Source organism: Meriones unguiculatus, chromosome 1, assembly GCF_030254825.1.
Source record: "Meriones unguiculatus strain TT.TT164.6M chromosome 1, Bangor_MerUng_6.1, whole genome shotgun sequence".
In the NCBI taxonomy this organism is placed as follows: Eukaryota; Metazoa; Chordata; class Mammalia; order Rodentia; family Muridae; genus Meriones; species Meriones unguiculatus.
Window position 1 is genome coordinate 100059415 of NC_083349.1, and position 25126 is coordinate 100084540.

Here is a 25126-nt window from a genome sequence, read left to right on the forward strand (position 1 = left end):
ATAAGGATTGTCAGGGAAAGCCCTAGCTCATTCGATTCATAGGGTGCAGGTCAGCCGCCTGACAACGGGGTGCGTGGAGGCAGAGTGGAGGGCTTAGAAGGAATGTCAGAGATAAACGGAGAGCAGTGGGAGAAGTCTCAAGGTTCTAAGCCGGGGGAGGTGAGGACAGAGTGAAGATCAGGAGACCCAGGAGGAGGTTACTGGTAGGACACAAAATGAGGAGGAGTGAAGGTTGGATCGTGTACCCTCTGTTTAGTAACAGCAGGCTTTTAAGGCACCCTCAAAATGTCTCTGCCCTCACACGGTAAATGCCACATCAACCTACCACATCAAGCTAAACGTCGGCGCTGCACTCACTAGACTGCTTTAAATGCGTGAGAATTTCGCCACTCTGTCCTCTTTGCTCCATTTCCTGGGGTTCCCAGCTTCCTCCTCCTGAAAAAGGCTTTTCTCTCTCCATACTACACAGTATTGTGGGGATGTGTTCTCAGTGAACCATGCTGAATCTAATGACCCCCTAATCTGATTTTCACATCATTTTAATTAAGCTCAGCCAAACACAGCGTCTACCATTCTTCTTAGCTCTGGGATTCCTCAAAAATCCAGCGCATGCCAAGGAATGTTCTTCAGTAAACAGTGCTCTGAGGATTCCTGGCACTTGTAGGGCTTTACTTGGTCCTAGAAGCCTTTTCTCTGGAGACAAGGACTGAGCTACAGAGCCAAGGTAATTACTCAGACTAACCATGCCATCCAGTTGGTTGGTGCCTCTCGATCCAGGAGGGTGAGGGCTTGATGCCATCTTCTGGGCTAAGTGCCGGGACCCATAGAGAGAATCTTGAGGAGACCAGTGGAGAAAAGCCTCTTCACCATCAAAGAAAATCAGCCTGAGCGAGAGATCTGGCTTGGAACCAGAGACATCCTGATAAAAAGAACAATTCAAAAACTAAAACAAAACCAATGGAAACTCCATCTCCAAACAATCACAGACCTCTGGACTATATTAAAAAGCACTTAGGAAGGACATACTGACCTGGGATTGTCTTCAGAGATATCTATAAACGGGATATAGATATTCAAGATGAGTTCATAATGATCATTGGTGGAAAGAAAGAGCAAAAATGCTCCAGTCAGTTAAAAACTCACATTCTTTCCTAGTAACTGGGCAAAAAGATAGACATTCCCGTGAAGAGAAGATGTCCAAACAAGTGAAGATATGCTGAAAGTTATTTCACACTGCTTCCACTCTGAACATCATCATGCCATGCAAACCCCTCTCCTTCTAAAATGAAATGTCTCACATTTGCTCTTGCTCCCTACTGAACTGTTAGGCTATAGCACGGCTGTGCTGAACACTGTGGCATGCCACAGAGCTCCCTCTCAGGGAGCTGCGTTGGCCCAGCTGCAGCCTCTCCTGAGCTGCACCTCCTGGGAGTGTCCTAATCCCCTGTCTGCCTATTCAGGCACTGGAGCTTCTCTATAGGGCCACCACCTCCACAGCTCCCCAGATATTGGCTGAGGCCACTGTAAAACCTGCACTGCAGCTCCATTGCTCGCTCCTCCTAATCCCATTTCATCCCTCTCCCTGCTGCCAGTGTTGATCCAGGGCCACACCCTACTCACTGGCCTGAATGCCCAGCCTCTGAATGTGCATCCTGGGAACCCAACCTAAAACAGCTGGGTACCTTCTTCTCACCTTACTGAAGTCTGAAATTTGCTATTGAATCTGAGTTCAAGACCCTGCCCTAGGAACAAAGTAGGGGCACAAACAGAACAATTACAGGGTTTCTCTTGAGAGTCTACAGAGATATGAGAAATAAAAACAAACACATAAGCATTGTATGTAATATGCCAAGGGGCTTAAGGGTACAACATGCATCCACTGAAGATTGGGAGGGAATGAGAGATGAGGTCCTTGGGACATCAAGCAAGGCTTTCTGAGAAAGACACTATTTGTGCAAACTAAAAAGGTTTACACTTTTGGCCTGGCTATGACTCCTGTACAGATTAGTCCTTTCAGTACTCAAATCCCCAAGTCCTTCATGCTTACCAGAATCCCCAAGGTCACTTAATCTCACCTCTTCATAGTTACCCTCTATAATGACCCTAATTGCTCCATGTTTGGCCAAATTCCTGGCAATTATTCCTACCCTTTCCCTACATAACATCAGTCCCTTTGCTTATCTCTTCATGATAATACCATTCTCCACCTGCTCTGGGTCTATTCGCAAGATGCTGAACCTGGTTAGAAAAAAATAAACAACCATACTGTTTGCTAGCTTAAAATCCAGGACCACAAAGTTTGATTCCTGTTAACTGGAAGTCACACTGTGTTTTCCGGTTTCATTAACGCTGACACGGAGTATCACACTCTCCCTTTCCTTGCTCCCAAGCCATGGCCTTGGTTTCTTCATGCCAATCTCATTAGATGCCAATCTCTCCACAGACGCAGCAAACACCATTTCTCCTGTGTCAGGTTTTCTGTCTCTACTGGATATCTCTATGGGCTGGTGACCTCTACTCTTTCTTCTTATTCATAGACAAGCTCACTGGAAGAGTTCTAAATTTGCATTTTGCCTGAGTCTTATTCTTGGGTTCCATTTTTTTTAAATCTGGGTGTTGAACTGAGGGCCCCAAGCATGCAAGGCAAGTGTTCTACCAAATAAATGGCATCCCCCAGGCTTTCTAACGAGTTCTGTTCTAAGTCTGCCCCTTCAGGCTTCATCTTCAGGCCATCATCTACTGAAACTGATCTTGTCAAGAACACCTGTGACTTAAACATTGCTAAAGCCAAAGGTTAACTCTCAGTCTTCAGCATCCTTGACTTAGTGATGGCAGACAGCATAACTGATGCTCCATCCTGGGTGGAATTCCTCCGTTTGCCTCCTAAGAGACCACATTCTTCCTTCCTCACCTAACAGATGGAATTTGGTACATCATTAGATGGGGAGATCACCATCTAATGAGACAGGCAAGAAGAAATCAAGCTCATTACTTGGGAGTGAAGATGGGCAAAGTAAGGAACTGCAGGTCAGAGAAAGGAAGAGTGTGAAATACTCAGTGTAAGAGTGGATGAAGAAGAAAATACAGATTCCTTTATGTCTCTTCCCTGCTAATGTCAAAGAGACTTGCTCCCTGGTTCTCTTCCCATCTCTGCTGGTTTCTATACCTTGGATACCTATTATGAATAGTGTGTGTGAGAAAGTGTGTGTGTATGAGAAAGTGTGTGTGTGTGAGTATGTGAGTGTGTGTGTGTGATCTCATACCTGATCTTCAAACCAACATATCAGTTGGCAAATTAATATCTCCACACAAATGCTCAATAGGCATATATGTGCACATACATGCCACGGGTTTTAAAAGAAACATATCAGACATAATTGGCCCAAAAGCCATTGGGAGTCTCTTTCCTGTTTCTACATAAAGACAGACAGTCTCTCTCCTCTCTCTCTCTCTCTCTCTCATCTGGCTTCTGCAAAACTATTCCCCACCTTTTCTAATCCCCATCTTTTCTATTTTTTCATTTGCTTCATTTTCTTTCAGCTTAATACATCCCCACAGTTATGCTGTCAGACATCTTGGATATTTTTGAACCTCTGGTCAGGTTGGCTTTATTTGTCTGGATGCACCCTTCCCAGAGCCTTCACCCTTCGCTTGTTCCAGACTGTGCTGGCTACTCCCTTGCCTTCCTCCTCACGTATTATCTCTGATCACCTTTCACCTCCACTCTGTGGCCTCTCGCTTCTTCTCCAGGAACTAGAACTCCAAGACTTCATCCCCTATGGTTTCCTGATTGGTTTTTTTTTTCCCTCTTAATATTGCTGGAGCAAGTTTAGACAACACTTCTAAAATGAAGCGGTGCATGAGAGTGAAGATTACTGCTATTTTACACTTGTAAAAAAAGTCTTTATCCTGTGGTTTCACGTGGCAAAGAATTTTTATTTGAAATACTTAAGACACAACCTTATTGCTTTTTTTTTTTAAGCTCCCAAGATTTCTATTGAGAAGGCCAGTGTCATTTTTATTCTTACTACTTTTCATATCATCTGGAATGATCCCCCAAACAACTCATTATCATTTTATTTTGTTTTTTTTTCTAGAACTGATATTTCATCTACTTCAGTATCCTAAGTTTTCAGTGTCTTTCTTGAAAATTGTATTTTTAATTTCAAATTTCTAAGAGCTCTTTGCTGTGAGGTGATTATTCTGTTGTTGAATACCCTGCTTTGTTTCATGATTATAAATTCTCTTATCTCTAAGAAATTTTAAATAGTGTCAAGCTATCTTGTGCCCCTTACACTATTCTATTTCCTCCAACTTCATGTTTCAATTTCCATAATTAGTTTTTCTTGCTTTCTTCCACAGTTGAAACTCTTCTCCAATATCTGACCACACCTGGTGTTCATTTGTATTGAAGAACAAGGTACTAAAATGTTTGCTGGACACACAAATTGGCTGGCTCTACTTCAGTCACTCCAGAGCAATCTGGTGCCTATTCAATGGTCTCATTTAGGATTGCCAAATATCTCCGTTGGCATCCTTTTCTGTGGCATCTGCGTTCTCTGGAGACAGTTACTCCAGTCCTCTGTCTGCTGCTAGCTTTCTGGTGCTAGAAATGGAAGAAAGTCTGAAGACCTCACTGTTCAACATATTCACCTAACCTCCTTGCTCTCGCTAGGGCTCCTCATCACCGCCCTTCCTTATAGCTTGTCCTCCCAAGTCCAAAATACCCTTGGCTTAATTTCCTTAGAAAGTTTCTGGGAGCTGGTGGAACCCTCGCTTCCCTGCCTGTCATGGATTCAGAATCAACACATGTGTCTGTTCCCTATACTCTGCACCACCTCCCTGCCTCGCGCCCTCCTTCCTAGGAGTGCCATACCTCCCCCGACTACCTATCCTTTAGGGGTTTGTCAGGAGACTATCTGGCACCTTCTGGAAGTTTTCCATTTCACCAAGGAAAGCGCCTTCTCTCTGCTCAGCTGTGGCACCCGCCTCTGCCTCCATGTTGTTTGCCAACTAATACATGTTCTCTAGTTCCTTCAAGACAGAGTTTTCCTGGTTGTTTTAGAGTGATGCCAGATAAAAGAGAAAATAGGGGTTTGACAGTTTGCTTCTTTGTAGATTTTGTTTTGTTTTATTTTGTTTGTTTGTAGCCCTGGCTGGCCTGGAACTCTGATATAAACTAGATTCACCTTGAATGCCTCCCGGATACTGGGATTAAAAATGTGATTCCCACACACCCAGTAAAAGAAAAGATTTTATTACCTGAAAAGGTAGAGAACTTTATATGCTAAGCATTTTGATTAGCGTTGCTTTTTAATTACACCACAAGAAAGACAGCTCATTATACTTTGAATCCCCAATTACTTCTGATAGTATTAAACATAAGATATATCCCTGCAACATAAATTCTCTTGAAGGTTTAATAAGCATTTCATAGTCAAACAGATTTTCTCATCAGAAAATATACAAGATGTCTTCTTCATGCTCTAAACCTCCAGTTATAAACAAAAAAGAGCCTTTTATACTCCAAACAAAACAGCATAACCATGGAACAGGAGGTCAGAAGCAGACTGCTTGGTACCTGAAACATTCTGGCCATGCCCAGGACAGAGATCTTCTGTCTGTGTCCAAGGCAGAGGCAATAAGAAGTAGTTTTTATTTCCTCCAGGCTTAAAGGCATGTGGGTCTCACTGGAATGTCAACAGCCAGGTGGCATCAAAAGGGAATTTCACTTTCATCCTATTCTTTCAACATTAGGTCACTTGGAGTGGACTCTTGTGGCTACTGATCCAAAGTCCCATGAGGCAAGCTACTCTTTTTGTTTCTTTTTAGAACTGTCAGGAAAATAATCATGGTCCTCAACTTCTGCTGATTCAGGATTATACCTGGACACTAGGAGGATCTTTCTGGCCTGATGTTTTAGTATTTCTCTTTTCAGTAATAGGGTTGAAGTCAAGGCCTCCTGCATGCTAGGTAAGCGTTCTAGCCCTGTTTTACAGCCCCAGTCCTATATTACATTTTTATTTTAAGACAGTGTCTAAAAAAGTTGCTAAAGTTGGCTTTCCCTCTCTGTAGTATAATCAGACTTTGAAATTGCAATCCTTCTTTAGCCCTCTAAGTAGCTGGGGTTACAGGCGAGTGCTATTGAGTTGGCTTTGAAGGTTTGGGTGGTAATATTCTAAAGGCTCAGCTATCGTGAGATCCAAAGCATCAAATTTCGGTGGTGTTTCTCATCTAAGGCTCTGTGCATTAGCTAAGACTTCAGTAGTGAAATATAATAAATACCCCCAAATCAGCAACATGAAACAATTATACATGTTTCTGGGTACATGACATCAGTGGCCAACCAAGGATCAAGAGTTGAGTTTAGCTAAGAGCAGCTCTGCTTTTCCCTGTTTCCAGTGAGGCTGGATCTGGTCCGCATGTCTCTTATCCTCCTTCTGGGACTGGCAGGCTCTTCCCATGCTGATGGCAGAGACATGGATGGCAAGTACCGCCTCATGGCACATCCCTACCATGTGAATTTCCAAGACCAGTAGTCAAGGGACTGCAAATGTAACCGGATACACTGGGAGGACACAGCAAAGTTACAAGGTACAGGATGTCAATACATGATTGATTGGTGTTCTGTTACTGGAGATGGATGAGAAGGACTGCAGAGAGTTGGAACAATAATCCAGTCTACTATCCATTTGTGCCAAGCAAAAATACACCTTTAAGTCTCACTTCATTAATTCCATGTCTTTTTGTTACTAAAAAAAAAACTAAATTGCACTGATAGGGGATGTCCTCTTCCCTTTATATCTGACCCTAGCCTATCAGGTCTCATCAGGACTGGCTGCACTGTCTTCCTCTGTGGCCTGGTAAGGTTGCTTCCTCAGGGGAAGGTGATCAAAGAGCCAGACCCTGAGTTCATGTCAGAAACAGCCCCTGTTCCCCTTACTAGGGAACCCACTTGGAGACTGAGCTGCCATGTGCTACAACTGTGCAGGGGTTCTGGGTTATCTCCATACATGGTCCTTGGTTAGAGAATCAGTCTCAGAAAAGACCCCTGTGCCCAGTTTTTTTGGTTCTGTTGGTCTCCTTGTGGAACTCCTGTCTCCTCCGGGAGAGGGGCATGGGAGGAAAAGAGGGAAGGAGGAAGGGATTGGGAGAGGATGAGAGAGGGGGCTACAGCTGGGATACAAAGTGAATAAATTGTAATAAAATAAATAAATAAATAGATTTTTTAAAAAATAAATCGTATGTCTGCTTACAAATTCCCTCGGGAATGGTTACCAGTTCAAAGCAGGCCAGGGCCAGGAACAAAGGCATTATAGAAGGCTCAGAAAAAAAATGTGAAAAGGATATTAAGAGGGTATAAACAATCCTTGCTTTATTCAAGTTCAGCATATCAAGCAAAAATAGAACCAAATATATCTATTACTTCCATTACAAGATAAGCCTTTTATTTCTTTACTCTCATTGTATCAAAAGCTACAGCTCAGGGTAGTTGGGAAGCATTTGTTGTTTGTGAACAGAGTTTTTCTATTCGCTTTGTCATATTTACTTGGTTATGAGCAGTATCAGAATAAAAACACTTTCATCTAATTTAGCACTTTCCCCAAAAATGCCCTCAAGAACACAGATACTGAAATCAAACCTGAGAGTCCCAGAAGCGCTCTGAGCCACAGGCATAACAAAAGCACTGCCTTGTTGTGTAAAACTAAGCCCTAATTTGCAGATACAACAATACCACATTTCTGTCATTTGCTTTTTATCTCAATCTGAGTTACCCACTCACCGGAGAAGCCCTCCCACAGCCCTCCCCTAACTCCAGAGCCACTCTCTCCCCCAGCAGAAGGTTGTGGTGTTTCACGGCTGTGTAAACAACAAGAAATAAGCACAGCTCACTGTAAAACATAGTCCACACACATAAACCAGCCCCCGCTTTCCTCTTACTTCAATATTTGAGAAGGAACATTGTGCTTACTACAATAATTATTCAAGTCTGAGAAATCAATCGACGAACACACTACCATCTGTCTGTCAATGATTGCTCCTGGCAGGCGTTTCCAATCATGTAATCCCCCAAATCATACTCCTTCAATCCCAAAATTTTTTTTAACAAATTAATTTAAAATGGACCCCAAGGGTTTGATTTCCAAATGACCTTCCCACTCCAAGGATTTTAGAATTCGTGGAGTTGTAACCGATTTTTTTTTTTTTAATCCTGGGAGTCAACAAACAAAAAGCAGATACCTTCAAGGAGTGGAGTCTCTTGTCTAAGGCGCGAGCAAGCTCCAACATCATTGCACACGGCACGGCTGAGTCAGTGGCTCCCACAAACACTCTGCTGTCCCATCGAGGGAAATATTTGGAGTCATAGTGGCAGGCGAGGACCAAGTGTCTTTTTGCTTCTGGGTTAAGAGTGCTGATGATATTGGAGAAGGACCGGTGGCCATAGGGTGTGTTACTCAGGAAGGTGTCGACCTCCACGACCCACTCAGCCTGAAGTCTCTGAATTCGCTGCATGATGTGCTGATCAAAACAAACGGTTTTCATTGGTTAGCTGTGTCTCTAAAACTCTATGAGGTGCCTTCTTCCGTTGTTGTTGGAAACAGTCTCACTCTGTAGCCCAGGCTGGACTGAAAAATGAGGATATGGTCAGGCCATAGGTTATGTTGAATTTATGGTAATCCTCATCATCATCATTGCAAGCACTGGGATTAACGTCACCCATGCTTTGCGTGCTAACTGATAGTGATGGCATTACTGATAGTTGTTATTTCAGTTAATAGCAACTTCTCATTGAAAGAAGGGGCAAATCTCTCTCACTCTTAACCTTTTGCCTACTTATCCATCCTGTACAGTTGCCAATATTTGCCAACACTAACAATGTTTTTTTTTTTTTTATGACACAAACCTTCCCAGCATACAAGCACATCTATGTGGGAGAGGGGTGTGCTTTACTTAATATTTTCCCTTTGCTTTGTCCACTTAGCAATCAGTCGGGGATACATCTACAAATAAGGGGACAAATCCAGCCCAGCACTCCTAAAGACTACGATTGGCATTTGTAAGAAGCTGAGGTGGTCTGTTTGAGAAATTATGCATTTCGAATCTATAAGCTTCCACTCTACGCTCTCAGAGAGTTACAAGTGGCAGCTGTGGGTGCGTGTGTGCAAGTGCTGGATTCACGAAATGTGCTCCAGGCTGTGCAAATGCTCCATGTGTAGTGAACGCTAGTGGGAGATGCTCGCACTCACATGCTGAGGCTTAGAAAGTTCCCATAGCTTCTCTAGGCCTGTATAGACGGCTAGTCTATATTATAAGTGGCTAATACCCACTTACAAATGAGCATGTACCACGCCTATCTTTCTGTTTCTGGGTTACCTCATTCCTAAACACGAGGGAGGACGCTAGGGAGGATGCTTAAATCTCATTCAGAATGGCAAACAGGATAGAGACCAGAAGCAATGGATAAGAGGAAACAGGATTGGGGCCTACTATAGTGGGTCCTTTGAAAGGCTCCACCCAACAGGGGATCGAAGCAGATTCTGAGACTCACAGGCAAACGTTGGGCAGAGTGCAGGGAGTGTGGAGATAGAAGGACACGGAGGGGACAGGAGCCCCCACAAGGAGATTAACAAAGCTAAAAATCTGAGCCCAGGGGGTTCTGAAGAGACTGATGCACCAACCAAGGACCATGCATGGAGATGACCTAGACCCCCTGCTCAGATGTAGCCAATTGACAGCTCAGTCTCCATTTGGGTTCCCTAGTAAGGGCTCAGGAGCTATCTCTGAAATGAACTCTGTTGTCTGCTCTTTGATCACTTGCCCCTGGTGATGCAGCCTTGCCAGGCCACAGAGGAAGAGGATCCAGACAGTTCTGATGAGGCTTGATAAGCTATGGGCAGATAGCAGAGGAGGAGAGCTCCCCTTTCAGTGAACTAGGGGAAGTGGATGGGGGGAAAGAGGGAAGGAAGGTAGGTAGGTTGAGGGAGGGGGCTTCAATCGGCATATATAATGAATAAATTGTGAAAAAAAATTAAAATTTAAACAAGAAAGTTCCATAGCAAATTATGGGTAGGGATGAGGTCAGGCCATACCTATAGTAAGAAGCAATAAGCAACTCTAACCCAACCTTTCTTTCTGACCTGTAGCCCAGAGAAATCTCTCAGTACCACCTCATGGCCTCTTTGGGCCTTCTGTGCAGCACAGTGACAGAGGCAGGAAGCAGGAAGCAGAGGAAGGACCACCATGCCAGGGACTGAAAATGTCTTCCTTAAAAACCTAAAATTTAGGACATGAGACAAATGAGCTCACTGAGGTTTTGCTTTGCTCTTTTCCTGTCCTAATTTTTTTCTTGGACTGTTTTTTTTTTTTCACTGTATTTTCTTATTTCCCTCCAGTATTGTTTTCATCTTTGTAAGGTGCCTCATTAAAAAACATTTTTAAACCTCAAACCACAAATTAGCCATTATAATAACTGACAGTTCATCCAACAATTAACATCTAGAAAGGAGGGACCTTGATATAATGAACAAATAACTCACAGTACCTGGAAACAAATGTGAAGGGTTTTTTTTCCTCCCAAAGAAAGAGGATTTTCTATTCTGGCCAAGTCTTGTGTGGGCTACAGCCTAATGATGTAACATGACACACACACAAAGAGGGGCTTTGGACAAACTACAGCAGGAACCTTCCAAAGAGACAGAAACTTAGACACAGGGGTAGAGGCTCCGTGACACACCATCGATCCTGAAAAAAGCCAAACAAACAAACCCCTTTGGTTTTTGCACTCAGTGGACTTTAACCGAAACAGCACATGGCATCCCTTACCTTCCTTTTCGGCTAATACTCTACATGCTGTCTCTCTCCGTTCATCAAAAGACATGTTTAAAGCCTTTTCACAGCCAGCTTTCATATCGCTTTTATTTTGATAGTCCTCGCAATTCCTATACCATGTTGTGTTCACAGTGGTACAGCATAGGGAGTAGGAGTTGATTGTAACATTAAGCGTGGGCTAATGTAATATATAAATATATATTAATGTATATTATATACTACACAAAAATCACGTGAGGTAGAACAGTAGTTGTTTCACTAGGAAAATAAATCACTGTGCATCCAAGATGAGTTTTTTTCTGAAGAAGATAAAAATGAGTTATCCCTAGACTCTGTTCAACTCCAGCACATCTGGTGTCCAGATGACAAACCGTTGCATAAAATGGCTTCTCAACGCTGATAGCCTGAGAAACGAATTGGGATTTTAAAGACTCTGTTAGAGGTTATCTGTCATGACCATTCAGAAGCCTCACCCAGAACCCCTTCTCAGCTCAGCCCCCCCCACCCTTGGCCATGACTTCTAACATCTATAGGAATACGACTCTCCGTGAAAAAATCAACAAGAGCCCCAAAGAGCTGACCCTGAAGTAACCTTTTTGTATGCAAAATAAATATTTTTATTTATCTTAGTAACTAGGATGGGGAATTAGGACACTAATACTTGTGGTGTTTTCAGCTTTCAGATTTCTTTAGTCTCCAAGTCTCTGAAGGAGATTCCCTAAACCACTGCTTTTATCACAATATTCCTGAAGTCTAAACATCATTTCATGCTTGACTCAGAAGGATCAAAGGCTGGGCCCTCCAGAAATGATGGGGGGTGGGGTGGCTGGAGAGACTGTTACTTGGCATTCTGATTCTGGGTGAAGCAACAGAGGAAGTTATTATAGGCTAACGTTAATGAATGGTCCTAGGTCTAATGTAATTAAACTTGAATTCTCATTTTGAGTATCTGAGAAACTGTGACGCCATCAGTAGACCAGGATTGTTCTGAGGCAGTAGATTCTCCAGCACTTTGCACTAAGTCTGCAAAGGCGCTACTGTCGGGGTTCTGACCCTGCCACGGTGGACTCCCAGTTAACTGTTTTCTAAGTTATTCCCAACACAAGGCTCAGGGGATCTGAGCTGAAAATACTCCACACAGGGTCCTGCATTGATGTGCACCACCAATATACATACCTGTCACTGAAGTTCAGTTTTGACTTTCCACACTCACCGGGCATCTAGTTTGTCTCTTATAAAATGATCTTAAGCTGGGTGGTGGTTTCTCACACCCTTGATCCCAGCACTCTTTGAGTTAAAGGCCAGCCTGGTCTACAGAGCAAGTTCCAGGACACCTAAGGCTATACAAAACAAAACAAAACTCTCTCTCTCAAAAAAAAAGAAAGAAAGAAAGAAAGAAAGAAAGAAAGAAAGAAAGAAAGAAAGAAAGAAAGAAAGAGGAGGGAAGGGAGGACAGGAAGGGAAAAGGATCTTGTCCCTCATGAGAATATGCTACCCTTGTAACTTAATTTATATTCTATGTCTACACTAGACACCTCTGAAATGCCCCAACTTAATGCCTTCAATTTATTTGTTTTATAAACAAGTTATATCTTTAAATTCAAAAATTGCAAAAATTCAATAGTCAGCTTAGGGCTCATTGATCAAAGATCATAAATGCAAGTTTTAACATGTGACTCTCTGGACCTAGACACCTGCTCTGATGTAGCCATGGCAGCTCAGTCTCCATGTGGGTTCCCTAGTAATGGGAGCAGGAACTGTCTCAGACATTAACTCAGTGGCTGGCTCTTTAATCACCTCCCTCTGAGGGGGGAACAGCCTTGCCAGGCCACAAAGGAGGACAGTGCAGCCAGTCCTGATGAGACCTGATAGGCTAGGGTCAGATAGAAGGGGACTATCAGTGGACTAAGAGAGGGTCATAGGAGGAGATGAGGGAGGGAGGGTTAGATCAGAAGGAGATGAGGGAGGGGGCTACAGCCTGGATACAAAGTGAATAAATTATAAATAATAATAATAAAGAAAAATTTAAAGCTGCAACTCTCCAAAATACGTTATAACCAAAAGAACTCTTAGTGAGGTGCATCTTTGCTATGACACCAAGAGTTAAACCACAAACTGACTCTGAATCAAGGCCTCAGAACTCTGAGGGCAGAGAATCCTCTTCAGTCATGACCCTGTACCTTTCCCACTACAGAAGAAGAGCTGACCTAGTTCCCAAGAGGCCTAAGGGGAACAATGTTTGCTATCAGGGTTGCTTAAATTTAGTTCTGAATTAAAGGCTCTGATCCTGCTCAATTTAAGACCCTTAGCATAGCCCCCTCATAATAATTGGCTCTTTTTCATTCTTAAATGAAAAAACCTTTTGTCTTCCACAACATAGGGGAGGTCATTGAAAATTAATGATAGCAATTTTCTTATAAAAAAATAAATAAAACTGAATCTCTTAGGTAAAATTTCTTTCTTATGATTTTTTCATTGAGTATCTGGAAATCCCACATCATGTATCCTGACTGCGCTCACCTCCCAGTCTTCCCATGCCCATCCCCCTCCCCAGTGACCCTTCCCAACAAAAGGCAAAAAGCAAGTCCATTTTGTGGTCAAATTCCTAGTGGTCAACCCCTCAAGGGAGGATGAGTCTTCTTCTGCCTGTATCCCCAGCAGAAGCTCTCAACTGAGGAGAGTCGACAGTGGCTGGGGAGAGGCAGGGATAGCTCTTCTACGTGAGGTGGGGTTAAGTAAAATTTCTGATGCCATCATCTGTTATCATCTACTGCTTCATTAGTCAGACCACATACAGGCTTTTCTGCCTGATGCCCAACACATTTTAAAATACCATCAATAAATTTCCCGTTTGCTTCTACCCCCTCAAGATAGTTGTAGGCCTAGTTAGACATTTATTTTTGAATTTTTAATTTTTATCTTGCTTATGCATACGCTTGTGTCTGGGTATGTGCATGCGAGGTCGGACGTATTGGGTTTCCCTAGAGCTCAAGTTGTAAGCAGTGTGAACCACTCAGTATGGGTGCTTGCAACCATACTCTGGTCCTCTGCAAGAACAGTATGCTCTCTTAACTGCTGAGCCATCTCTCCAGCCCCTGAATGCAAATCTTTTAAATCATAACAATACCCATGTAAGACTATTTATGCTACACATTCCGTAGAAGACAAAGCTTCAATGGTGTTCACTGTCTTTGTGGTCTTCTAGAATCCAAAAACAAGGAACCTGGACCACAAGGGTACATATGGGTAACTGAGTGTAGATGGCCTTCTCTGCCAATAGAGTGAGAAAATGGGAAAAGTAGGATCTGGAGATTATCATAGACTTAGATTGTTTCTTGATGAGGAGCTGAGGATCTTTTAAAAAAATTCTTAGGACAGGACATGAGACATTAAGAAGACTGTGAGATATCCAGTGTGCCATGAGAAGACACAGAGCTATGCTATTGGGATTCATTTATCATTGATCTAATTTCTCCCCAACCTCCAGTGACAGAAAATCAAGCAGATCTGAGTTCAAACTGATAAAACACACATAACGGAGAATAAATTAATTCGGATGCAGAACCTCCGATATTTTATAATAAGTACATTGGGGTAGGAACGTAGCATTGTTGAGAAAACTAAATGAGCTATTAAGTGCTCTTCGAAAGTTGGCCTTCATCAATCCAGCCATGGTAGTTCGGGTCTCATCCAAGAAGCTATTCAAATGGGAATCAGGAGGCTAAAAAGCCACCAAACACATCTTTTAAGGCTATGCTGGTGGGTGGGCAGAAGTTACACAGTAGAAAAAGAAGAGCTGCAATCTGGGTACATGAAACCCTGCAGGTCTCTCAAGGCACAGCAGTAGTTGCCAAGGTTTGTTTGTTTGTTTGTTTGTTTGTTTGTTTGTCTTGGTGTTTTGTTTTGTTTTTGTCTAAGAGGTTGAATGAGTAGAATATTTAATAAGAGGCTTTGAAAGGCCAGTCTCATTCTTTCCCAAGCTGTCCCCTGAATGAGAGTAGTGCAGAAAACAGACATTGAGAGGTAAAATTTCATGTTGCTCAGACAGATTGTCACTGCAAAGAGAAGTCCAAGGTCTAGCCCAGTGCATAGCTTACTCTACCCTCTACGGCAGAGTCATCCAAACAGCACCTGTAAGATCAATGAACCCAGAAATCAGTTTTGTGAGTCACCTGGAGCGTTCCCTTCAATTCACAAATTAGTATTTGCAATATCCAACTAAATCACAGGTAATGACAGTAAGTAGTTTAAAAAAAAAAACAAAAAACTTTTGTTACAGCTAAGTAAACATGCTTGTCTGTACAATACACAATATGCTTTCACTGTTTGTCAAAGTAAACGTCCGAGAAGCTCAACTCATTGGCCTCAGCCAAGAAGACAAGTTCCTTCAAGAGGGCTGGCAGCTCAGAGACTCGTGCTTGCCCTGGAACCGCTAAGCAAACGCAGTAAAAAGTTGGAGTTTGGATTCTAGGGTCCACAAAAGTTGGTTAATAGGGTAGGAGTGTACTATTGAAGTGACCAAGAGTGGAAGGCTTAGTATTCTGTATTGTTGCTGCTGCAGCCAAGCCAGTGATTTCACACATTAACTGATTTTTCACTAAATGTGCTTCATTCAATTCAGAATAGATGTTTGCTCTTGGGTGTGTGACTTTCTTGGTTACCTCTACCAGTGACTAATGAGATGATGTATCCGGGTATTTCACAACTCAGAACTTTAGCCATCATCTTGTCCTCTGTGGGAAAGGAAAGACTTTAAAGCCTTTAGATGTGTGTGTTCTGTTCTCACCTGACGAGCAGAATAGCTTCCGGGTGATCCTGGATATCGCTCTATCAGCAACGGTTTCAAGTCGTTTTGCCACATCTCAGAAATACTGGTGCCTTCTGCAACTTGCCGAAGAGATGAAGAATTCAAATGTGCTGGTTGGTGGTGGTTCTGTGATTAAATAAAAGTGCTTAGCTCTGATTGCATGCATTTAAGACTCAACATGGTACATTTGTGACTAGTGGCCTTAAAACCTCAAAATAGGGAAGGAGCTCCACAAGGAGACCAACAGAGCCAACAAATTAGGGTCCATGGGGGCCTTCAGAGACTGATGCACCAACCAAGGACCATGCATGAAAAGGACCTAACCCCCCCTGTTCGGATACAGCCAATAAGCAGCTCAGTCTTCGTGTAAGTTTCCTAATAAAGGGAGCAGGAGCCTTCTCTGACACCGACTCTGTTGCCTGTTCTTTGATCACTTCCCACTAGTGGGGGGCCATTGCCAGGGCACAGAGGAAGAAGATGCAGATAGTCCTAATGTGATTTGATAGGCTGGTGTCAGATAGTAGGCTCAGGAGGGCTCCCCTTTCTGAGAAATAGGGAAATGGGGAGGAAGAGGAAGGATGAGATGGGGAGGAAACGAGGGAGGGGACTACAGTAGGTGTGTAAAGTGAATGAATTATAAAAAAATAAATTTAAATTAAAATAACAAACTGTGGCACATTTACAGATTAAAAAAAACTCAAAATAAAGGAATAAGGTTTATGTTATATGAGGTAAAGGACTCAGCTGTAAAATTGGCTCCTTGAATCTTCTAGATTTTGGCAGCTTGTTTTAAAAACAAAATTGACAGTATGCTTTCACTGTAAGTTACACTTATAACCTGCGTGACTTAAAATGATTTCTCTGGATAATTGCCCTGCAAAAGTAAGTTTAAAAGTTACAAAATGTGCTAGAGAAATGGCTCAGTGGATAAGCCTTTGCCAATGAACCTGGTAAGCTGACTTCTGTCTCTGGGACCCACATAGTAGAGAGAGAGAACTGGTTCCTGCAAGTTGTCTTCTGACCTCCATACATACACCATCATATACACACATGCACACATATATTTGTAATTTAAAAAAAAATAATAGCAACTATACACACTTAGAAGGCAAGAAGCATGAAGCTCACAAATTTAAGGCCAGCCTGGACTCGGCAGAGAAACCTTTTATCAAAACAACAAAAAACAACAATTACGAGACTATTATCTGAAGAAACCTTAATACTTAAAGAGCTGAAGACAGCTAAGAAACACACGTTGGTATGGCTGTTTGGTGAAAGGCGGTGAGGTACTTCAGAACTGCCATTCAGAGAAGCCAGAGGCAAAACTTCCGGCTTCCATTTACAGACTCCGTGACATCAGCCAGTTCTCTTAATTTCTCATTGCCCAGAAAAAAAACAAAAACAAACAAAAAAACAAAACAAAAACTAGTTAAACGGATTAGTTCTAGATCTACACTTTCCAACAGAAGAAGCCACTAGCCAACCTGTGAAAAATAACACTTGAAATGTAGCTGGAAAATTAAGGTGTGCTTTAAGTGCAATGTACGCCAGGTTTGGAAATTTGGATTGTTTAATTTTTGCTTTTGCTTTTGTTTTTGTTGTTGACACAGTGGCTGACTGAGTATCCTTAGCTGACCTGGAATTTGTTATGTAGACCAGGCTGTCCTCCAGTTACAAAAACTCTGCCACCACACCTGGCAAACATACCACTTTTAAAGATATTTTTATAGAAAGAAAAGAAAGAAATTCTGTCATTCATATTTTTCCGGGTGTGTACTGAAACAATTTTTAAATTTTATAAATGAAATAATTGTTAAAATTAATTTTACCTTTTACCTTTTAGTATAGTTACTAGAACACTTTAAATTCTATTCCTTGGAGCTGGTGAGAAAGCTCAGTGGTTAAGAACACTGGCTCTTCTTAAACAGGACTTGGTTTAATTCCCAGCGCCTACATGAAGGCTCATAACTATCTGAGCCTTAGTCCTAGAGGAATCCAATGCCCTCTTCTGGTTTCTGTGGGCATCAGGTATTCACATGGTATACAAACATATATGCAGGCAAAAGCACACACGTACATTGTGCTAGCTAATTTCATGTCAACTTGACACAAGCTAGAGTCATCTAAGAGGAAGAAACCACAACTGAGAAAATCCTTCCATAAACCTGGGCTGTAGGCAAGCCTATAGAGCATTTTCTTAATTAGTGATTGATGGAGGACGGCCCAGTCCATTGTGGGTGGTACCACCCTCTGGCTGGTGGTCCTGGGTTCTACAGAAAAGCAGGCTGAGCAAGCCATGAGGAGCAAGGCAGTAAGCAGCACCGAGGCCTCTGCATCAGCTCCTGCCTCCAGGTTCCTGCTGTGCATGAGTTCCTGCCCTGACTTCCATCAGTGATGGACCTGAAAGCGCACACTGAAATTAACCCTTTCCTCCCTCCCCAAGTTGCTTTTGTCATAGTGTTTCATCACAGCAACAATAACCATAATTAGGACATACATAAAATAAAAACAAGTTGTGTGTGATTGTGTGTGTGTGTGTGTGTGTGTGTGTGTGTGTGTGTTGAGTGACATAGTATATGCACAGAGGTCAGAAGACAACATTTCCACTTTGTTGAAGACGGGCTCTCTGCTGTTTTGCCCACTACATACACCAGGCTCACTGGCCTGTCCCAGTCTCCTGTTGTCCCACGGGAACATTAGGATTACAGACCCCCATCTACAGCTACTCATCTAGCTCTTAAGTGGATTCTGGGGGTTCAAACTCTCATCCTCATGCTTGCACACCAAGCGCTTTCACACACCAAGCCTTCTTCCTGGCCCTCAATTTCTATCAGCGTGAACTCAGGGGATCAGTGACATCCTCTCAAACTGACTTTGGCAACTGTGTAACTGGCTAAATAGGAACCCTTTTAAATGATCAACTAAATTGTCTTATATTCTAGTAAGGTTTAGTACAGTTATATATTGGAGGAAACTTAAAAGGCTAACTAGACTTACGTCCAAGTGTCTATCCTGAATATGACTTTGTGCACACTGTGCTTTTCTCACTGCACCCAAAGCAATGAATCAACCACTCATTACAAGCTTATCAGACACAGAGGGAATGTGGCACTCCTCATCAAAGGGAGACACACGGTTGATCAAGGGACCTTTCCCCTAGTGAGAAGGAGGTGAGTGACATATGGACATTGAGTTGTTTGAAATGCAAAGCAGAAATTGAGAGAGCTCTGCCCATCCTACAGTTTCCTCCAAGATTGCTGTTGACTGGGTATGTTGAAATAATCCTGCCGGTAATTCACTTCTTCCGTGTGAACCACCCATGCAGCTAGTGAGACAGTGTAGAAAGAGACTACTGCTGCCTCGTTGCTGCTATCCCTGGATGTTTGAGATGGCCCAGTGTTACTCTGTAGTGTTTATAGTGCAAAAAACACAGGCTGTTTGATCAGATACATTCTTTCAACCCAGCACCCACTGCTAGCTGTAACTCTGGCTGGGTTACTTAACCTTATTAAGGTTCTATTTCTTTGTCTGGAAAATGGAGGTAACAATACCCACATCCAAAGGGACTTAGAACTAAATGAGTTACTATATTATACAATTGTATATATACATATATATATATATATATATTATATATTATATATTGCTTAGTAAATATTCCATGTGCTGGTTTTCTCTGTCATACAGTAAAGAAGTACAGAATATTAGACTCAGATAAGCCTCCTAGAGATAATCTAGTCCAACCTCCTGAGATACACCAATGGAAAATGAGATTTGTAGAGCCCAGCTGTACGGAGAGCTATAGGAAAATCCATAAAAAGAATTCTGGTGGGTGGGTTTCCAACCCAGTGCTCATTCTTCGGCCTCATCTGAAAACAACTGAAATATGAAGTAGGAGCCAAAGAAAACGGGGGGAGAAGGGGAGACCTCCACGGTTGTACCTTCCGGACAAAAACCTATGTATCCCTTCCACTGTCTTGAAGCCCTGTGGTGTGCTGCTGGCTCCCACCCATCGTGCTTTGGTCACCCTAGCATCCAGATACTTTGAGGTTCTTCCCCTTAGGATCATGGCATCCCAGCAATGCACTCTGCCCTTCAAACCCCTCTTCCTCTTCACCTTTAAAACTCCTGTGTTCTTGATGCTTTATCCTGAAGGCCATTCTCAGGTACTGCGTCTAATGTCTGTGTTCATATAAGTCACGAGCTCCAGGAGGGCTAGAACTCTTCCCATTTGCCTGTCTGTCTCCAGGGTCACAAAGGCATGGTTCATATCAAGCACCGGTAACTGTTGGGTAGTTTCAAGTAATGGGCAGATAAACTAAGTATTTTTCTTAAACTATCTTGGCTATAAATGTGTTTGCATAGTAGAAAAGTAAAAGTCACATCTCTGTCTTCATAAACGTAAAAGTAGGTGAATGCATAAACAGGTACAAAAGCCAGAAGAGACATGTAACTGCCTGTTGAAAGGGGACAAGACCTAGCTTGGTTCCAAGTGGCTACCTGTTGCAAGAGGACAAGATATGTCCTTGTTCCATGTTTGTGAACTTTGTTCTTTAAATTTCTGCTCGATGCTTCTGACAATTCATAGCTCTTTGGCCCAGGGCAGTAACAGTGATAAATAAGTGTTGAAGCCTGTTTCCGGGCCCAGCAAGATGTCTCAGTGGATAAAGGTGTTCACTAAGAAGCTTGGTGACCTGAGACCAATCCCCAGATTGTAGGACAGAGCTGAGTCCAGCAAGCTGTCCTTTGACACCCATCCCTGCCACACACACTACATAAATAAATGCATAAATATTCTTATTTGCACAGCTATTTTTATCAGTGTCTCCTTTTCTATTATTTGTCTTTTGCTCCAACCCAGAGCCAACCTAGTCACTGGGGACAGAGTTCTTCACTTCATGTTCACAGGGAGAGGAAATCAGAGTCGTGTTTAAATACATGCAGTCTAGAAGCTAAAAAAAAAAAAAAAAAAAAGAGTCTCAAAAGACTTAAGAAAAACAAATAGCCCTTCAGCATCTCTGTATTGGTTCCTTTTCATATTACTGTGGTACAGCACCATACTAAAACAAGTTAAGAGAGAAAAGGTTTGGCTTGCTCAGTTTTGAAGGCCCTTGATGCAAAATCATGGCACAGGCTCAGGAGACAGCTGGTTAAGTTACAAACACAGTCAGGAGCAGGGGGAGATGAATGTTGCTACTTTGTTGTTTTGATCCTTTAGTCCAGTCTAGGACTCTAGCCTGCATTTTGGATGTGCGTCCTCACCTCTTTAACCCAGTCTAGGAATTCCCCCACAGACATGCCTAGAGGTTTGTCTCCTAGTTGGCTCTAGAGCCTGTCAAATTGATGATCCATACCTAAGCTTCATACTCTCCAACTGCGAAAGACGCTGTGTGTGAGAGCTAGATGCCAAATAACATTTTAAAAATCCTGATAGTAAGCGCAGCAGACAGACCCATGGATGCTCCTGAAAACAGACTCAAGTACTCATCTGCTCTTCAGCCTCCTGAGCTAAACCACAAAGATGGCTGGTTACATTAGTGCACTTCAATAGAGACCTCCTTCCCCTTTTCTTTCTGAGACCAGACGAATCTGCAAAAATCACAGAAATAACAAACTTCCTAGTTGGTGAAGAACACTGAAAGCAAAGCAACCACGATCAATTATGCAAGTCCCTCGATTCACAAAAGGCCCTTGCAGAAAAGCATACAGCTTGCACAAGCTAAACAGCACACATTCAACTAAAGCAGTGGTTTTCAATCTATGGGTCACGACCCCTCAGGGGTCGTCAAAGGACTCTTTCCCAGGAGTTGCCTAAGACCATCTGCATATCAGATATTTACATTTGGATTCATAAAAGTAGCAAAATCGCCGTTATGAAGCAGCAACGAGAGTAATTTTGTGTTTGAGGGTCACCACAGCATGAGGAACTATATCAAGGGGTTGCAACATTAGGAATGTCGAGAACCACTGAGCTACAAGAATTCTACCTTCCAAACTCACCAACTACAAAGCCTGTTTCGAAACAAGGATGAATAAGGAGACAAGAGCAAGAAGAAAGGATTTGCTCAGAGGGCAGGATCTAAACCCAACGCAGTGCTGAAGCTGGATCTGGAGGGGCACACCTGTGACCCCAACACTTGAGAGCCAGAGATAGAAGAATCACTCCTAGTTTGAAGCCAGTCTGACCTACCCAGTGAGCTCCAGCTCTACAACAGAGCTGCGTAGTGATGGTCTGCCCCAAAACAAACAAAAAGAAACAGCATGCAGCCCAATAGAAAATGCAAACCCCAAGCTTATTTAGGTGAATTTCAGTTGAAAGGCACTTCAGCAGTTTCTGTTGGTGCCATCATTCTCAGAGGAACAAGGCTCTCTTACAGCCCTGGCCTTGTCTTTTCATCCAGGCGGAGAGGACAATGACGTCTGCTCTAGGTGACGAGAACCTTTCAGCTAAAACAAACCTGTGAACCAGATATCCTGAAGCATCTCTCATCTAATCCCATGGTTACAGCATGGTCCCAGGCCAGAAGCGTTTGGTTACATAATTTGGAAAGGTGGCCTAGCCTGCAGGGAATGGGGATTCCAAAGCACTGAATGTAAAAGAGATCATGAGAGAAATACAACCAGTTCAAGATTCTATCTTTTATGAACATTCTAGACAGTAGTCAGATTAAACTCTTACAGCCAGCACCTACTGGTGTGTGGGGCCAAGGACCGATGCTTCTGGGAAAGGAGTTGGAAACTGACCAAGATCCTGCCTTTTTGTCCAATGTGAATGGGTTTGCTTCTTAAAACAAGAACAGAGAGGGACACAACAACTGAGGGACCAATCCCAACTCCTCATTGAGTAGTTATGTTTAAGGAAAGTTTCCTAATGTGTAAATGTGAGTGTCATGTTTCTTAACCACCAGACAGCAGAGACTGTGAGATGACAGTTGGGTTTTTTTTTTTCCCTCTACTGCCACCCAGGTCCTATGGACCTCTCTGTCCCTGCCTTGAAGTCTTCTGCTTCCACAAGAGTCACAGGGGAGCCATGGAGAAGGGGGGATCTTAAGGCAGCTTAGAATAGCAAGTGGTTCAGAACAGAAAGCTGTGAACTGTTGGAGATAGCAGTTTGTAGCTTGTGAAACCTCCCCTGTGCCCTGCAGAATCTTTGCCTCTCCGCCTCTAATATGACCTGAATTTTCCTGCTTCAGCTTTATCACAATAAGGAAAAATTCTTCTTCTAGTTAAAATACATCATGTGTTAGCTTTACTGGTAGAGATTTGCGAACAACATCAATGTTCAAGACAAAGAAATAAACTATAAACTGAGATGGCTTTGCAATCAAGTTACACTTTCAGTGGATTTTATCAGCTTACAGTAAGATTCACGACACACCATTAATCATATTAAACTGTATATACAATTCTAACTCTGCAAAAATACTTATGTATATTTATTTTTAGACAATTACCATGAATTTAGCTTTTAATGCAAGCTAGCCATTGTGCTGTTATACATGCTCATTTAATCCTTATAACTAGCTAAAATTTAATCAGTTACCCATCTCTATAAATCCCTTTCTCTCTCTCTCTCTCTCTCTCTCTCTCTCTCTCTCTCTGTGTGTGTGTGTGTGTGTGTGTGTGTGTGTGTACATAGGGTGGGGCAATAAAAACACCTCAAAGATTAAGGTGAATTGTATGAAGAATGAGATGGCGGGTAGTGCTCGTTTTCTTTTTAGAATGCGTTATTTTGTGTCTCTGGAGTTTTCTAGAATGGGTACATGTTACATTCACAACTAGGACACTCAACTGAGGCTGCGCCATTTAGCTCATTGGAGCTAACATTTCATTTAACATGTAGGAAGCTTTTCTCAGTGTGGACTGAGCATCTTACCCAGGTCCTCCTTCTTGCTTAGCTTCTTTAGGTGTACAGAGTTTAGTATGTTTATTTATTCTATATTATAGGTCATGTCCACTTGTAAGTGAGTATATACCATGTGTGTCTTTCTGCTTCTGGGATACCTCACCCAGGATGATCTTTTCTAGGTCCCGCCATTTGCCTGCAAATTTCGTGACAGCAGTTCTCATCTAAAGGATAATTGATTTATTGAGATTATTTAAAAACAAAAACATAAACACAAAAACACTAAACCAAAAGAATGGATTTGCAGTAAAGAACAAGGGCAGGAAATGAGGGAGGGGTGGGATTCACTAACAGTTATTCTAGATATGGATCATCCTTAAGCATAATAATAACTTGAAAACTGGAGGAGGGAGGCCAAGGAACAGGAGTCTAGGGGTGAGGGAAGAAAAGACACACTAAACAAGCTCCTTGATTCAGAATGCCACTTGGGATCTATCTTGGCCCACAGAGATGGTTAGGGTTAGGGTTAATTAGGGTTAGGGTTAAGAAAGGTCTTCCTCTGTCCTCCAAACCACAAGCCAACACACACACACACACACACACACACACACATACACACTCCTGGGCTATTTAGACACTGTTCCTCCATCAGCCAATACTTACCTATGTTATAAAAGAGAAAGTAAAAAACAAAACAACAACAACCAAAAAAAACAAAACAAAAACAAAAAAAAAGGTGGGGTTAAGCCAAATTCTAGAGCCTCAGTTCACTAGCTTAATAATCCTATTTCAAGTCTGTAAATGGAGATAAGCACAGTCTTCATGGGATACTGTGACATTCAAGTGAGGGGGTTTTATGTATCTGACAACTGGCACCTTTATGTCAATATCCTTCAGAACACATGCAGATGCCGGTCCAGCTGGGAGCGTAACCATTTATAATGTTTCTAGGCTTCAAATCATTAAATCGAGGTTCTAAATACAGCCATAAACCAGGGTTGATCTGCTTTTGCACATTAGATCCCAATAACAGAGACACACCTCCATTTCTAAACAAAGGCAATGGGTTTCAAAACTGATGCTTTCATTATCACACTTCTCCCGTAGGCAGCCCGGTGCACAGAGAGCACACCCCTTCTGATTAAAACAGGCAAACGTCATACCTTTATGACAGGAAGGCGTGTGTTTTAGTGTGGACTGATTCATCTCCCAGGCTGCAAAGTGGATCTGGCTGCCTGGGAGAGTTTATGGAGGCCTTCAGAACCAGGAGAAGCAGGAGGAGCTATTAACTGAGAAATGTCATGGCTGACTGTCACTCAGGTGTGCCATTTGAGAGTGTTTGCTTTCCCAGTGAAACAGTCATTAGAAGCCTCTTAAAATAAAGAAAACAGAAATTCCTATTTCTCAAAGGTTAAACTCACACTAGTGTAAACCATTTTAAGAACACGGTCCATAGAATCAACTGCCCAGGACTCAAGGGGCTCACCGATATCAGGGGCCATGTCTGGGTCTGACATAGGGGCTCTGCATCTGTGTATGGTTGTGTAGCTCAGTGTTCTTGCAGGATTCCTAACAGTGGGAGCTGGGGTCGCCTCTGACTCTTTGGCCTACCTTTGGGACCTTTTCCTCCAGCCTTGAGGTGA

At 42.6% G+C, this 25126-nt stretch overlaps 1 protein-coding gene across 1 annotated transcript in view; it reads right to left on the reverse strand.

The window, feature by feature from the left end:
• Qpct (glutaminyl-peptide cyclotransferase) overlaps positions 1–25126 on the reverse strand; it is a 33344-nt gene that overhangs the window by 6593 nt on the left and 1625 nt on the right. The window contains exons 2-4 of the mRNA XM_021634361.2: positions 15617–15763; positions 8242–8520; positions 743–919 (exon numbers count right to left, since the gene is read on the reverse strand). Of these exons, the coding sequence (XP_021490036.1) occupies positions 743–919; positions 8242–8520; positions 15617–15763 (603 nt within the window). The remainder of the gene's footprint in view (positions 1–742; positions 920–8241; positions 8521–15616; positions 15764–25126) is intronic.